The sequence below is a fragment of the Ostrinia furnacalis genome, unplaced genomic scaffold, assembly GCF_004193835.3.
Source record: "Ostrinia furnacalis isolate ACB-3 unplaced genomic scaffold, ASM419383v2 OfSCF0048, whole genome shotgun sequence".
NCBI classification, from domain to species: Eukaryota; Metazoa; Arthropoda; class Insecta; order Lepidoptera; family Crambidae; genus Ostrinia; species Ostrinia furnacalis.
Window position 1 is genome coordinate 325841 of NW_021130287.1, and position 17227 is coordinate 343067.

General features: G+C 46.1%; 1 protein-coding gene across 1 annotated transcript in view; it reads left to right on the forward strand.

The window, feature by feature from the left end:
• alpha-Spec (alpha spectrin) overlaps positions 1 to 16347 on the forward strand; it is a gene marked incomplete at its 3' end in the record, with an annotated part of 43950 nt that extends 27603 nt beyond the window's left edge. Inside the window, exons 25-40 of the mRNA XM_028305978.1 lie at positions 567 to 777; positions 1713 to 1830; positions 2473 to 2517; positions 3820 to 3968; positions 5381 to 5600; positions 6623 to 6768; positions 7106 to 7208; positions 7564 to 7713; positions 8221 to 8358; positions 8958 to 9075; positions 9925 to 10120; positions 10736 to 10865; positions 11701 to 11888; positions 12674 to 12878; positions 13277 to 13481; positions 16121 to 16347. Coding sequence (XP_028161779.1) covers positions 567 to 777; positions 1713 to 1830; positions 2473 to 2517; positions 3820 to 3968; positions 5381 to 5600; positions 6623 to 6768; positions 7106 to 7208; positions 7564 to 7713; positions 8221 to 8358; positions 8958 to 9075; positions 9925 to 10120; positions 10736 to 10865; positions 11701 to 11888; positions 12674 to 12878; positions 13277 to 13481; positions 16121 to 16347 — 2549 coding nt within the window. The remainder of the gene's footprint in view (positions 1 to 566; positions 778 to 1712; positions 1831 to 2472; positions 2518 to 3819; positions 3969 to 5380; positions 5601 to 6622; positions 6769 to 7105; positions 7209 to 7563; positions 7714 to 8220; positions 8359 to 8957; positions 9076 to 9924; positions 10121 to 10735; positions 10866 to 11700; positions 11889 to 12673; positions 12879 to 13276; positions 13482 to 16120) is intronic.
• Positions 16348 to 17227: the final 880 nt, after the last annotated feature.

The window sequence follows — 17227 nt, forward strand, 5'->3', positions numbered from 1 at the left end:
AAACGCGTGAAAAAGACCATACATTTTCAGGGCCGTCTTTAACCTACTAGGGACCCTGGGCATTTAAGGATTAAGGGGGGGGCCCTTATCATCTGGAAAAAGGTCTTAAGGCCNCTCGGTCGCGGGGCCCTGGGCACGTGCCTAAACTGCCCAGTGGGAAAGAGGGGCCTGTACATTTTTTTATACGTAACAGGGCAGGTATTTGACCACAATCGCACCTGGTGTTAAGTGGGATGCAGTCAAGGATGGTACATATCTGCCCTATAAGTACCTATTCACTCTCGCCTTGAAAAGGCCCAGATTATAGTCTTCCGGAAAGACAGCAGCGGGCAGCGAATTCCAGTCCCTAGCTGTTCGCAATATAAAAGAGTCATCGAACCGCTTAGAGCAAACTAGTGGAATGTCGACAATATAGGGATGGTACGCTAACCTACGTCTGGTTCCCCTGTGATGGAAGGTCATAAAGCACTCTTCAATTTGTGGATGATCCAATAGTTGTTGTAACTGTTGCACTCTTATGCCGATAAGATTATGTTCGTATTCCAAATGAATATTTCGTATTACAGGCAAACACGAGGGCCTAGAACGCGACTTAGCAGCTTTAGGTGACAAGATCCGCCAACTGGACGATACAGCCAACCGGCTGATGTCGACGCACGGTGACTCGGCTGACGCTACGTACAGCAAGCAGCGCGAGATCAACGAGGCCTGGCAACAGTTGCAGGCGCGTGCCAACGCTCGCAAGGAGAAACTGCTCGATTCCTACGACCTGCAGAGGTATTGGAACTTGAACCTTATCACCTAGCTAGACCACACGGCACTCGGCCGACGCTACGTACAGCAAGCAGCGCGAGATCAATGAGGCCTGGCAACAGTTGCAGGCGCGTGCTAATGCCCGCAAGGAGAAGCTGCTCGACTCCTACGACCTGCAGAGGTATTAGAACTTGAACCTTATTACATACTTTCCGCCCGCGGCTTGGCCCGCGTGGAATTTTGTCTGTCACAGAAAAACTTTATCGCACGCGTCCCTGTTTCAAAAACCGGGATAAAAACTATCCTATGTTCTTTCCCGGGACTCAATCTCTATGCCAAATTTCATCAAAATCGGTTGCGAGGTTTAAGCGGGAAAGCGTAACAGACAGACAGACAGAGTTACTTTCGCATTTATAATATTAGTTGGGATACAGCGGAATAAATTATGTACACACACAAACCGGTCGAGTTACATGCGCACCTGGCAGCCGTGACGTCACATCGATGCCCTGGTACAAACGGGGCGAACGAGGTGAGGTGTGCGGATAAGTGGAAGTGAGCCACATCCCATCCCACAAACCTAAGCTTCAGCCAAACCACGGTGTCCTCCTTTATACATCTAGCCAGTCTTTAACCAATCTTTGACTTGTTCACATCTTCAAGCAGATGCACGTCCATACAATGAGGGCTATCGTTTTAGCGCTCACCAGTTAGCGCCACTGTAGAGTAAGGTCCTGTCACTTGCTAGTAGCGAAGACAGTGGCACCAACTGGTGAGCGCAAAAATGGTAGGAGGACTATCGCATTTGCACTCATCAAGATGGCGCCATTGTAGTAAGGTCCTGTCAATCGCCAGGGGTGCCAACTGTTAAGTATAAAAACGATAGCCCTCATTCCACTCGACCTTTCGAGAATGAAACGTCATGACGATTCGCGCCTAAAGAATAATGTTATTTTCAGATTCTTGTCGGACTACCGCGACCTGATGGCGTGGATCAACTCTATGATGTCGCTTGTGAGCTCCGACGAGCTCGCCAATGACGTCACCGGCGCCGAGGCCTTGCTGGAGAGACACCAGGTAATTTACAATAGCCTGTATTCACATTAAACATAAAATATACTGATCATTATAAAATACCATAGCCTGTTGCATTTTGAACGGTTTTATAATTCCAATCCAGTCCAGTAAATCATTTTAAACTCATAATAATAAATAGTCTTTGTAATTCTCTTAAACTGTAACCCCCTTACTAATAAAAAGTTACACAGTTGTTGATCACTGTTTTAAAATGACATTTCCATACTAAAAGTCACTTTAAAACACTGATCACCGAGCGTGTAAGTTTTATTAAAGCCTGGTCCGTGAGCACGTAGAATCCCGTCCAATGACCCCAAGCTGCCCATCCTTATCGCTCGTCGCGACAGCAATATAATTACGCGCGAGCGATAAGGATGGGCAGCTTGGGGTCATTGGACGGGATTCTACGTGCTCACGGACCAGGCTTTAGTAAAGGGGTAAATGTAGATTTAGCTGCTACAGGGCAGGTACCATCTTAGACTGCAACTCACTTAACATCAGGTGTGATTGCAGTCAAATACCTGCTTTGTTTTGCATAAAATAATGTATTGTAGCCTACAGGTAAGTTCCCCATGCCCATTCATCAGAAGGCTGTAAATAGGTGTGTGACGTAGGATAGTAACACAGGTTGACTGTTTCTAGAGCCAGCGCTTGGAGATTGACGCGCGGTACGGCATTCTGCCGCAGGTACATTGCACGCATGTGTGCCAGCTAACTGTCGTTATAATAATACCCAGGGGTTGCCAGCTATTGTATTGTAGATACTTTAAAATAGAATCAATAGTAGATATAAAGTATAAACCCATAAAGAAAACGGTTTTCTTTTTCATAACCATTATTTTCATGTAAAAACCAACCTAATTTAGTCCATTCATTGGTGATAGTAGTTATTAACATGCTCATGAATCTGGCAACCCTTCGCACAGTATGCAAAGGGGCAAAAGTTACACTTCTGTCGATGTGCTCTTTTAGGTCCTCTTCCTAATACCATAGTGACACAGAAATTATGTACTAAAATGTTTCAGTGGGTTTTAGATGTTGATTTTCTAACACAAACCATAATATCCACGAGATTTTTATATTAACAAAACAATAATTTTACTTTGATTTTACAATGCAGGTCAATGTTATGATTATAAAATTCTTGTTATTCGCTGATAAAAATGTTACGACATTGTAATTATTTACTTTCCAACTGCCGTAGCATTTTTAAAGGTTTACCATTCATATTTTAATGAATTTCCTATTTCTTTTTATTTTTTGCGTGTTCTGTTGTCTGAGGTGTTTTCTATATTGAAATGTTTTAAGTGTGTGTTTTGTGATTCGTTGTCTGTTCATTCGTTTTGTTTCACCTTTATTATTATTTTAATCACGATTGTAAAATATTTTTTATTCTTTCGTATTCTCAATAAAAAACGATATTTCCAAGATAATGGTATCCTATCCAAGATTCTCTTAATATAAAATCAAAGTTATATCAAGTAAATATTCGAGATTCGATGGCTCAAACGTGCTGTATTTGATATTGTGAAAGACGCGTAATAACATGGCATACATTGGATGATATCGGCTTGATCGGATTTCTATCAATCAAAATAGTTTTAAAAAGAACGAAACTGGGATAAGGCTTTCTATTGAATTCTACTTATGGTGCGTCCACACTGGGCGAATATGCTCGCGCGGCAAACTCGACATCCTGCTTACCCTGCTCTTGAGTGAGCAAGATGTCGAGTTTGCCGCGCGAGCATATTCGCCCAGTGTGGACGCACCATTACAATAGCAAAATCGAAGCATTTTATCCAATAACTTCATGTCGAAAGTCCCGTACCGTGTCGGGCTACTAAACTCGCAGTATGGAGCGGTCTAACAGCAACCCATACATTTGCAAAATGACGCAAAACCTGCGATGCTTTCTGTCGAAGTCTAAACTCTCGTACTGTCGGGCTAGACTCGCACTAGGCAGTGGTCTAACAGCTACTTATGATACAGGAGCACCGCACGGAAATGGACGCGCGCGCCGGCACCTTCCAAGCGCTGGAGTTATTCGGCCAGCAGCTGCTGCAGGGCGGCCATTACGCCTCCGTCGACATCCAGGAGAAGCTTAACACCATGGGCGACGCGCGCCAGGAGCTCGAGAAGTGAGTACAGCCTTGATGTTACAGGAATAATGGGAGTTTCACGCCCGTTGTCACCATCAATCCCTAATTTTAAGTGACCCCTATGGTAACACAACAGGAAAGTAGTTTTCATAGGGGTAACTAAAAAATTTGGAGTTGATGGTGAAAACGGGCATTAGACGATGCAGATGTTCCGTTATTCGCTAGTCCATTTTTAGCGTATTTATTAGTTGGGAATTTATTGGCGGTCAAGCTGTAGATCCTGGCTACACGGGATTTGCAGCGGTGGGAACAAGAAGTAGGAATAGTCCCGTTCCAGATGTTTTAGTGTGTCCCTACCCTAGATAAACAAGCAGATCCAAATACAATTCAAACATAAGCTTGTGATTAGTTCAGTACATTCTACCGATCACTGGCATAAATCTGTTCTCAAGTATGAATCTTTTCATATACTCTGTTTAAAAGACTATCTTCGCTGTTGCATTTCATTCATAAGATATTGAAACAGTGACACGTAGCACTCCTCTATAGTTGTCCAATACTGAACCGTCTCAGCTATGACATTGACAGGAGGGCACTACTATCGAGGGTTTGTGTATTATCTACGCGATCGAACGTCGAGTCTTTCGTCATTGTAGTGCGCACTCGCTGAAATAATATTTTGTATATCGGAAAGTGTTGTGAATGCTTATACTAAAACGTTTGTTTTTATTTGTATAGAGAACTATAGTGTCTAGACAAACCTAAAGAGGATTTAGGACGCTATTTGGATCAAATATGTAATTGCTCAATAATGAATAATCTATACTTATAATAAATCTGTAGAGAGGTCAATTCTGTACATGAAATATATTTTCAAAATAACTATCAGGGGGTGATTAGTGATCGATACTGATGCCAAAAATGCAATCAGTAAAATTTTTGTCTGTCTGTCTGTCTGTCTGTCTGTCTGTCTGTATGTTCCTTATAGACACAAAAACTACTAGACGGATTTTAACGAAATTTGGTACAATTATTCTTCATACTCCTGGGCAGGTTATAGGATACTTAGGAATTCCCATGGGAACGGGAATTAGCGGGAAAATCCTTTTATATGAAAAATCTAAACCGCTTAAGTTAGACGCTTGAAATTTGGCATGCAGGTACCTTAGTAAACTTAAAGCTTAGTTATAACAGTATATTGCAAAATTCCCACGGGAACGGGAGTTAGCGGGAAAAAACATTTGTATGAAAAAATCTAAACCGCGTAAGATAGATGAAGGGGGTAAAACGGGATCCACGCGTACGAAGTCGCGGGCGGCCGCTAGTAAATAAATAAAATAAATATCAATACTGGGTTATTAGTTTCGATTTTTGCTTGATGTTTCAGAATTGATTGACTATACTTATTATTTTTGAGCAAAAATATCTACAACCGCACCATAATTTCCCAGGGCTTGGGTAGCGCGCCGCGTGAAGCTGGACCAGAACCTGGAGCTGCAGCTGTTCTACCGCGACTGCGAGCAAGCCGAGGGCTGGATGGCGGCGCGCGAGGCGTTCCTGGCGCCGCAAGACGCGCCCACACAATCCGATCAGCCCGACGCACAGCAGCCGGATAATGTCGAGCAGCTCATTAAGAAGCATGAGGACTTTGACAAGGCCATCAACGCTCATGTAAGTTTGTATAGAGACTTTTTAGAGTGTCGAATTGTGATGTGGAACGTTTCTTACTGCACGAAAACTTCGATAAGCCCATCAACACTTCTTAATGCACGAGAACTTCGTCGGCCGTTTGGTGTAGTGGTTCAGAACGGACTACTATGCCGAGAGGTCCCGGGTTCGATTCCCGGCCGGGCAGAAATTGAAATGATGAATTTTAATTTCTGTGACGGGTCTGGGTGTTTTCTATGTATAATATGTATGTATTTACAAAAAAAATGTATTTAAGTATGTTTATATCCGTCGTCTAGTACCCATAGTACAAGCTTTGCTTAGTTTGGGACTAGAGGCGCAGTGTAAAATGTTCAAGGATGTTATTATTATTATTATTATAAGCCCATCAACGCGCACGTAAGTTGACTCATGTCTACGTCATAACGTTAGTGCGGATCTTTCAGATCAAAATTAAATGCTATTTAAACTCCCGAAACATCGATAAGTTAAAACGCGTAAATTTGAACTAGCTTGACAGAATTTCATGCTGGTCCATGCAGCGTTACTGATTCACAAAATGGACTGCGATCTCATTCCATTCTACTCTTTTTTGGGACTTCAATCCTTTACTGGTAAATATTCAGTAAATTTTTTCATTCCTATTAAATTCTACCATTAAAATGTAATGTAAAATGAAGAATCATCACATTAATTTATCACAACGACAATCGCACAGTGCAAGTGGATAGAGAGGAGAGTGATTTGTAAACAATAACGGCGCTCAATCCAAAGATCTCATCGCCAACCTGTCTTTGAATGAAGTATAAAGCTAAGATGGAGCACAAGTACTATCGGCAACAGTGTTAACTACTCATTGCCGGTCATGTCATTTCGTTCTATCACAAAGAATAACCATTTGATGAGAGCAAAAACGGAAATGGATAGTTAACAGTGTGGCCGTGTGTACCTTCAGCTTTAGCGCGCCAATGCTACTACGGAAACAACTACAGTATCTCATGATATATTTATTCTTCTGTCAACAGGAGGAAAAAATAGCTCAGCTGCAGACGCTGGCCGACCAGCTGATCGCGTCCGAGCACTACGCCGCCGCGCCCATCGACGACAAGCGCCGCCAGGTGCTCGACCGCTGGCGCCACCTCAAGGACGCGCTCATCGAGAAGCGCTCCAGGTGCGTGGCGTTAGAGTTCACATTCGTGTAGCTTCATTCGTGGCGTTTGAGCTCATTTTCCTGTAGCATCAGCCAGATCACGGGACCACTTGGTCACGATAGATTTATTCTCAAAGACCCGCGCATTGAGAAGCGGTCCAGGTGTGTGGTAAATACCATGAGTTCATTTTCTTAAAGCATCAGTCAGTTGTTCACGTGATTTCATAATTAAATTGCAATTAATAATTTATTGCGCTCGCACCTTGTAAGGTCTACTTCTTCTGTATAGTGTAACGAACTCGGAGGTTTTGGAATTTCAGTCGTCTATTTTTTATTTAATAATATTGCTTTTCGCCAGGTTGGGAGATGAACAAACACTGCAGCAGTTCTCGCGCGACGCCGATGAGATGGAGAACTGGATCGCGGAGAAACTGCAGCTCGCCACCGAGGAGAGCTACAAGGTAAATTAACTTGTTATAAAAATATAATCTATTTGAGTTAAAGCTTTTGAAGAAACAAACTGTAAACTCTTAGGTCACTACCTTGAGAGCTTTTGCTCGTTGACCTACTACTTCAGCTGTCCGAGTAGTTTGCAGGGCTACTCTAAAACGCTGTTTATGTAGTTTCGGGTCTTTCTGTCACCGTCGCTCGTGGTGGCATCTCGCTTTGCGCGAGAGGGATGGCAACATTCGAAACTTCGGATAACTTTTTTCAGAGTAACCCTGCTATCATATAGCAAGGTTTCTCTCCTTAATTATTTATGTTAGTCTTATTTCTTTATCAAGGATTCTCCCATTAATTCATGGTATTTCTCAGGACCCGGCCAACATCCAGTCGAAGCACCAGAAGCACCAGGCCTTCGAGGCTGAGCTGGCCGCCAACGCCGAGCGCATCCAGTCCGTGCTGGCCATGGGCGGCAACCTCGTCACGCGCGGCCAGTGCAGCGGCAGCGAGAGCGCCGTGCAGGTACACTACACACCTCGCTCCTCAGCACCCGCCAGCACCAGCAGCGCCAGGCCTCCGCTGGCCGCCAACAGTCCGTGCTGGCAATGCAGGCCTCACCTTTTTTACTAGAGCCTACGCTAATACCTCAGCCACTACTCACTTAGGCGCTTCGACGACGTTAGCCGTGTATTCAAACTTCAAAATGCTTCAGGGCACTTTCCCGACAACCATTTGAAGCCAAACGAAGATATGCGAGGTTACTTGAAGCTAATTGAAGTGCTGTCTACACTATCTTACTTCGCTCAACTACACGAGTAGTTGTGATATAAAACTTGCGACGACGCTGACATGACATTCGACGCGGGACTGCGCTCTCCCAGCCAATTTACTTTACCAACTTTTAAGTAACAGTTTTATTTCATTTGTTTGATTACATTTTGTGAACCGTGTTATAGGTATAGTACTTGTAACAATTTTAAACTTATTGGAATAGAGATTAGAGAGTAACAATATTGTATGTGTCGACAGGCTCGCCTGGCGTCCATCGCGGACCAGTGGGAGTTCCTGACGCAGAAGACGACGGAGAAGTCGCTGAAGCTGAAGGAGGCCAACAAGCAGCGCACCTACATCGCCGCCGTCAAGGACCTCGACTTCTGGCTCGGAGAGGTAAATTCAAAATTATTAATTTAATACATTGGCCCTTTCTAGGGCACTTATACACGTCCCAAATATAGCTTGCCCCGCCACCACTTCGGGACAACATATGGCTGGTGCTGAGAAGAAGTAAGACTAATTCAAATGCAACGTGTAACTTAGTGCCTTATAACATTAGAACACCATGGTGGCGCCACAGTTCAAGATAGAATCAAATGGCGGCGAATGGTTGGGAAAGCCGACCCCGCGTAACTGGATAAGGCGAGGCAGAAAAAAGAGGTGGCACACAGTCCTGCCACCAGCAAAATGCATACAGTTATATGAAGGGTACCTCCTAACTTGGTTGCGCAACCAAAAATGTAGCGATTAGGTATATTTGGTATCTTAAAATACCACTGTGGCGCAACCGCTGGCGCTGCTATGATATCCTAATGAATAGGGCCTTTAGACTACATGATTGATTTGTAATCAGGCTACTGCGAACTATACATACTATTAAGTTATAGCACTTTTTCCATTTCATAAAGTTAACATCTTTTGTCTCCTAAAATTTCAAAAACTATACAATAATGTTGATTCAGTACTCGTACTTAAAAATATCATATCCTTAGGTTGAAAGCTTGTTGACATCGGAAGACTCCGGCAAGGATTTGGCATCAGTTCAGAATCTCATGAAGAAACACCAACTGGTTGAGGCTGACATTCAGGCTCATGAGGATAGAATCCAAGGTATGTTCTTAAGATTAAGGCAGTTTTATTTGAAAATCAACTAAAATCAACTAAATGAGCTGTTGTTGATAAGTGTCACAGCTGCAATATAACAACTATGTAATGGCGGCTACTTTGTAATAAACGATTTGTCGTTTGTACAGTGGAAATCACATTATTAGACTACTTCAAATACACACGATGCAGCAGTGATCGCTTGACGTTTGGTAAAGCCTGGTCCGTGAGCACGTAGAATTTTGTCCAATGACCCCAAGCTACCCATCCTTATCGCTCGCGCGTAATTATGTTGCTGTCGCGACTGTGCGACGCGCGCCCGCAGTGAGTGTGCGAGCAACCAGTGAGCGCGCCCGCAGTGAGTGTGGGGTCATTGGACAAAATTCTACGTGCTCACGGACCAGGCTTTGGATTAAAGGGACCTATTCCCACCGCTCGAACTCATGACTAGCCAGGATCTACAGCTTGACTGCCATTAAAAACCCAACCAGTGAAGGTCAAGTTTGTCCCGGGGGAGAGTTATATTGTTATTGGACCTGCAACGAAATTAATCAGAATATCATAGCAGGAGTTCGAAATTAAGGTGTCAAATGTAGTTCTTGAACTGTTGTATATCATAATTATATTTTTTTCAACTAGGTATTTCTGTCCAGCAGTAAAAGAGGAGTAGGCTTTACAAAATGCCCATTTGACACGGATTGAGGACTCTAATCGCCTTCAGAGATCATGACTATGTTCACCCTACGGCGCCGGCTTATCGTTGAATTTTGGGACACTGTGTATAAAATGCCGCAGTTTTTTTGTTAGACTTTCTGTAGACTAGAAGAGAGTATTAAAGTTATCTTTCCCCACCAGACATGAACGCGCAAGCGGACGCTCTGGTCTCAAGCGGTCAGTTCGACAGCGCGGGCATCGGCGCGCGGCGCTCGGCCATCAACGAGCGCTTCGAGCGCGTGCGCAGCCTGGCCGCGCACCGCCGCGCGCGTCTGCACGAGGCCAACACGCTGCACCAGTTCTTCCGGGACATCGCTGATGAGGAGTCCTGGATCAAGTCAGTACCCTTGCACCAAGATATAGTCTGGTCCGGGAGCACGTAGAATTTTGTCCAATGACCCCAAGCTACCCATACTTATCGCTCGCGCGTAATTACTATGACTATATTGCTGTTGCGCTCGCACACTCACTGCGGGCGCCCGTCGCACAGTCGCGACTGCAATATAATTACGCGCGAGCAATAAGGATGGGTAGCTTGAGGCCATTGGACGAAATTTTACGTGCTCGGCGACCAGACTTTAGTATGTATATCGAAATCTTGATAATTTTAACTATTTTGTTAATTTAGTTAGAGGTTCATCCTTCATCTCTTGTAGGAGTTCAATTTAAAAATCAAAATCACGTACAGAACTATTCCCACTGTTGTACCTTCTGTGCTGACAGGATTTACAGCTCGATTGACCGCCAATAAAATCTCCATCAGTATAAGTCCCAGGGAAACATTAAACTGTCAATGGTTCACAAAAAAATCAACAGACAAAAAAAATAGAATGACTTCTCATCTATAATGTTGAAGACCTGGAAGAGTGCTATTGGTTGACAAAACACTTTCAAACACAGTCAATAATTTGAAATTTATGACCTTATAACTTATGTTTAAATATTATCCCAGGGAAAAGAAACTTCTGGTCGCATCAGACGACTACGGTCGTGACCTGACCGGCGTCCAGAACCTTCTCAAGAAGCACAAGCGCCTCGAGGCCGAATTGGCCAGCCACGAGCCCGCCATCCAGGGCGTGCAGGTAATGGACTAATTAGCATCATTAGCAGGCGAAATCATCGTCGTTTCAGCCACATGACGTCCACTGCTGGACAAAGGTGAAGCCAAGGATTTTTACAACGAACGGTCCTGCGCCGCCCGTATCCAAGCACCTCCCGCGACCTTCACCAGTTCGTCGGTCCACCTAGTGGGGGGCCTAAACTCCGATCATAAGTTCTTTGGGTAACCTTGAGCCTTCTTATGAGTATCATTAAATTAATTGAAGTTGCGAACACGAAACGGCGCGCAGCGAGCGCATGCGGCCGTGCGGTTGCTTTCATAGATTCACACGCACTGCTAATTTCAGCAGGCCTTGTGATTGTGTCGGGTGCTGACGGGCGATCCGGCGCCGAGCTTACCAAGCGAGATACATTTGTTGCAAATATGGTATTTCGCATGCTTATGTAATTAATACAAAATACAGTAATTTTCAAAGTCACAGTCAAAATGTCTTTAGTTGTATAGACTATTTAAATGGTACTTACAAATCGTCAAATACTTTACTCTTAAGGAGCCTCTACATGCCTCAATATTTTTACCCTACCGGCGCTTTCATTACTTACTAGCTTACCGCCCGCGGCTTCGCCCGCGTGGAATTTTGTCTGTCGCAGAAAAACCTTATCGCGCGCGTCCCTGTTTCAAAAACCGGGATAAAAACTATCCTATGTCCTTTCCCGGGACTCAAACTATCTCTATGCCAAATTTCATCAAAATTACTTCAGTGGTTTAGGCGTGAAAGCGTGACAGACAGACAGACAGAGTTACTTTCGCATTTATAATATTAGTATAGATACTACTACTATTTATTCTACGTGCAGGAGGCCGGCGAGAAGCTGATGGACGTGTCCAATCTCGGCGTGCCCGAGATCGAGCAGCGGCTCAAGGCGCTGGCTTTAGCTTGGGACGAGCTGCAAGCCTTGGCTACAGAGAGAGGCGCCAAGCTGCAGCAGTCGCTCGCCTACCAGCAGTTCCTGGCCAAGCTGGACGAGGAGGAGGCCTGGATCAGGTTAATAGTCAATATTCAATAGTTTATTTTGCATAACCACATTAGCATTCACATTTTAGGTCTTACAATTTAGGCAGTTATACAATGTATATAGGTTAGTATCTTTATGGCGCCGGAACGCACCGTCTGGCATATCATTGATTTTTAAATTCAGGACGCCGCAGCGGCTCCGCTCCGGCGCCGCGCCGCGACCGCACCGCACCGCACCGAGTGGCTTGATAAGGCTATGGGAATATAGTACCCACCATAAATTCAATTTTACACCCTTGTCTTAAAATCCAAAAACAATGGACAACTTTGACTGGTTTTGGTCGTTTAAGGGCTAACTTAAGTGTTCTGGAAAACTGGAAGAGACTCATGTATTCCTAGGAGGAAGTTGAAGGTGTCAATGTTTCAAGCAGTGAGTCCGGGCCGGGCGTTGTTTGTGTATACTAGAACTGAGGCTCAAGCTCGCCGAGCAGCAAGGACAGCAGGGCTACTCCGAAACGCCGTTTACGTAGTTTCGGGTCTATCTGTCACTGTCGCTCATGCAGGCATCTCACTTTGCCTGAGAGGGATGGCAATACTAGAAACTTTGGATAACATTTTTCGGAATAACCCCGCAGTGCGTCGGCTGTGTAACGTCATCTTTTTCAAATTCAAATAGTTTATTCAGTACATAGGCCCTTTCCAGGGCACTTACACGTCCCAAATATCGCTTGCCCTACCACCACTTCGGGACAACATATGGGCTGATGCTGAGAAGAAGTGGCGGAAGTTTTAATAATACATTCTGTCTGTGTCAGCGAGAAGCAGCAGCTGGTGGTGGCTAGCGAGTGCGGCGACAGCATGGCGGCCGTGCAAGGCCTGCTGAAGAAGCACGAGGCCCTCGAGGCCGAGCTGGCCGGGCGCGGCGAGCGCGTGGCCGAGCTGGCCGCCGACGCCGAGCGCCTGCTGGCCGCCGGCAACCTGCACTCCGAGGCGCTGCAGCACCGCATGCACGGCCTGCAGGTAACACGAGGACTCATAGGCTACCCTAGTGACGCACGTGCACGACGAATGCTCGTTACAGCTGCAACATCAATCAAAGTATACAATATGCCGTAGCATCATGATGTGGCATTAACCAGGATCGTCGGGAGTCAAGTATATTGAAGATAAAATACAGGCCAATAAGGGCCCCTGCATACTGCGTTTTATTTTCAGGCACCGACACAAATGTACCTTTGCAACAAACTTATCTAATTTAGCAGCGCAACCAACGCGCGTTAACGGCGCCTGTGACAACGTTGTGTGCGTGAGCCCTAAGGTGTACTAAGTTGTTGCCAATGCTTCGTCACCTCTTCATTCTAAATTATATGTATCTATTTTAACACCAACAAATCTCACAATCACAATTCATTTGGCAGGCCAAACTGGAGAAACTCACCGGCCTCGCAGCACGTCGCAAGGCGGCTCTGGTGGACAACTCTGCCTACCTGCAGCTTCTGTGGAAGGCGGACGTGGTGGAGTCGTGGATCGCGGACAAGGAGACGCACGTGCGCTCCGACGAGTTCGGCCGCGACCTGTCCACCGTGCAGACGCTGCTCACTAAGCAGGACACCTTCGATGCGGGTAAGGAACTCACTGGCTTAGGTTGCAAGGCGGCTCTGGTGGACAACTCAGTCTACCTTCAGCTTCTGTGGAAGGTGGACGTGGTGGAGTCGTGGATCGCGGACAAGGAGACGCACGTGCGCTCCGACGAGTTCGGCCGCGACCTGTCCACCGTGCAGACGCTGCTCACCAAGCAGGACACCTTCGATGCGGGTAAGGAACTCGCACTGTACCATCAAGGGAACAGCCAAGGGTACACAGGAAAAAAGGGTCACTGGCCTAGCTGCACGTCGCAAGGCGGCTCTAGTGCAGCGGTTCCCGAAAGGTGGTCCGCGGAACCCTGGGGTTCCGTGGAACGGCCGCAAGGGTTCCGTAAAAAATATTATCCCACGTTTCGTGACCGACGTTGTTCGCTCGCACCGACTTGTTTACGCTCAAGGGAGGGGCAGGGCGTGCGGGCGGAGTAGTACGGGGGTTCCGCTAGGAAAAGTATAATCAATTAGGGTTCCTTGGCAAAAAAAATTGGGAAACCCTGCTCTAGTGGACAACTCGGCCTACCTCCAGCTTCTATGGAAGGCGGACGTGGTGGAGTCGTGGATCGCGGACAAGGAGACGCACGTGCGCTCCGACGAGTTCGGCCGCGACCTGTCCACCGTGCAGACGCTGCTCACCAAGCAGGACACCTTCGATGCGGGTAAGGAACTCATACTGTACCATCAAGGGAACAACCAAGGGGACACAGGAAAAAAAGGGTCACTGGCCTAGCTGCACGTCACAAGGCGGCTCTAGTGCAGCGGCGGTTCCCGAAAGGTGGTCCGCGGAACACCTTCAATGCAGGTAAGGAACTCACTGGCTTAGGTCGCAAGGCGGCTCTGGTGGACAACTCAGTCTACCTCCAGCTACTCTGGAAGGCGGACGTGGTGGAGTCGTGGATCGCGGACAAGGAGACGCACGTGCGCTCCGACGAGTTCGGCCGCGACCTGTCCACCGTGCAGACGCTGCTCACCAAGCAGGACACCTTCGATGCGGGTAAGGAACTCACATTGTACCATTAAAGGAACAACCAAGGGGACACAGGAAAAAAAGAGTCACTGGCCTAGCTACCAAGCAGGACACTTTCGACGCGGGTAAGGAACTCACACTGTACCATCAAGGGAACAACCAAGGGGACACAGGAAAAAAAGAGTCACTGGCCTAGCTACCAAGCAGGACACCTTCGATGCGGGTAAGGAACTCACACTGTACCATCAAGGGAACAACCAAGGGGACACAGGAAAAAAAAAGTCACTGGCCTAGCTACCAAGCAGGACACCTTCGACGCGGGTAAGGAACTCACACTGTACCATCAAGGGAACAACCAAGGGTACACAGGAAAAAAAGAGTCACTGGCCTAGCTACCAAGCAGGACACCTTCGACGCGGGTAAGGAACTCATGGCTTAGATTGCAAGGCGGCTCTGGTGGACAACTCAGTCTACCTGCAGCTTCTGTGGAAGGCGGACGTGGTGGAGTCGTGGATCGCCGACAAAGAGACGCACGTGCGCTCCGACGAGTTCGGCCGCGACCTGTCCACCGTGCAGACGCTGCTCACCAAGCAGGACACCTTCGATGCGGGTAAGGAACTCAGATTCAGCTCCCAAAAATGTAGTAGTCATTCCAGAAAAACTTCAAGTTTTTTATGCCGACTTTTTTGTTAAAAACTTGCTATAGGGAACATTTTCCTACGTCTCATTTCATTATTTCCATCAATGCAATTCGTACGCAGATTAAATCTGCAAACGAGTTGCAGGTTACGAATCAATAAATTTTGTGCAACCTATTTTCAACCTAAACGTTTGTTTTGTCTTGTTATTATATTTTTTGGTGTGGGATTACACGTGAGTTCTAGTTATTTTAACTTATCATTAAATTATGTCATCTGTTAATGAGTTTGTCTTTCAAAGCGTCAGACAATACAAATCTTTCTACCGATTCTATAATCCTCATATTAAGACTTGCAAATTCAACGTGCAGTGAGCTGCGTCCCAGAACAATTTGTACATGATACTTGTGACTCAACTATCAATCAACTAACAAAACACGGTCTTTAACTTCGCGTCGTGGTTATGACAACATTAATATTTGCTAATATTATTGTCGGCCGTTTGGTGTAGTGGTTCAGAACGGACTACTATGCCGAGAGGTCCCGGGTTCGATTCCCGGCCGGGCAGAAATTGAAATGATGAATTTTAATTTCTGTGACGGGACTGGGTGTTACTATGTATAATATGTATGTATTTAAAAAAAATATATATAAGTAGTATATCCGTTAAGCTATAATGTAAGCTATCCCACGCTGAACTGTCCCACCAAACTCAATGACAGGGGGGCACTACCATCGTTCAACTATATGGTTTTTTTTTTTTTTCTTCTTTCTGGCTCTCGCGGATTGCGTTTAGCCACGACAGGGTTTCCAACATGGCAAAAATCTGTCTGGCGCCCCACTGTCAATGTCATCGACAGGACAGTCCAGTATTTTGGAACTATAGCACCCATAACACAAGCATATTAATTGCTTACTTTGGGGCTAGATGGCGCTGTGTGAGATTGTCCAAAGATATTTAAAAAAAAAATATATTTATTTAATATTTCTTTATTTACTAATCGTTTACCTTCCGTGTAGGTCTCGCCGCCTTCGAGCACGAGGGCATCCAGAACATCACGGCACTAAAGGAGCAGCTGGTAGAGGCGCGTCACGGCGAGACGGCGGCCATCGTGAAGCGGCACGGTGACGTCATCGCGCGCTGGCAGCGGCTGCTGGCCGACTCGGCCGCGCGCAAGCAGCGTCTGCTGCAGCTGCAGGACCAGTTCCGCCAGATCGAGGAGCTCTACCTCACCTTCGCCAAGAAGGTACGGTTCATTACTGTAACATGTTTGTTTGTAATTCCTTAAATAAAAAAATCTGTGTAGATACAGTCAGTCAGCGCCAAATAGTTCTTGATCCCAGTGGTAAAAAAGTTGATAACACAACCTTATTCTAATTGTAACAAAGACGTGTTGCGAACTTTTTGGCAACTTTGAGTGAGTGTCACGTACTATCAGCTGACTGAGTCAGCGTCAAGTCAGCCTGACTGTATCACACGAGCATTGTGTGTCATTCTATTTACAATGAGGGCTATCGTTTTTATACTTGACAGTTGGCACCCCTGGCGATTGACAGGACCTTACTCTACAGTAGCGCCATCTTCATGAGTGCAAATGCATAGTCCTCCTACCACTTTAGCACTCACCAGTTGGTGCCACTGTCTTCGCTACTAGCAAGTGACAGGACCTTACTCTACAGTGGCGCAAACTGGTGAGCGCTAAAACGATAGCCCTCATTGTAAAGCTTCAACCACACCAACGCGTGCAGATCGCCATCGCCAGCGCGATCAAAGGCCAATGACAGGTCGCGCGTCCAATGACAAAGTTGTGACGGACTGTTTGGCTATTTTGGGTGTCACGAACTATTGGACGCTGACTGTATCACACGAGCATTGTGTGGATCCTGCGACGACTGAGCCGTGACGCTCCGTCATTTTATTTACAATTAAATCTGAACGACATGCTACACGGTTGAAACGACGTGCGGCGACGAAATGCGCGCGCAACGCACATACAGACAGGGAGACTGGGCGGGGAGAGGTGCTGCCAGGCCTGTTCATCTCCGCGAGTTTACATCGAAAACAAAACACGCACGATTGCCCCCTACAAGAGTACTATTCGACAAGGCCTCACATGCGAGCGAACA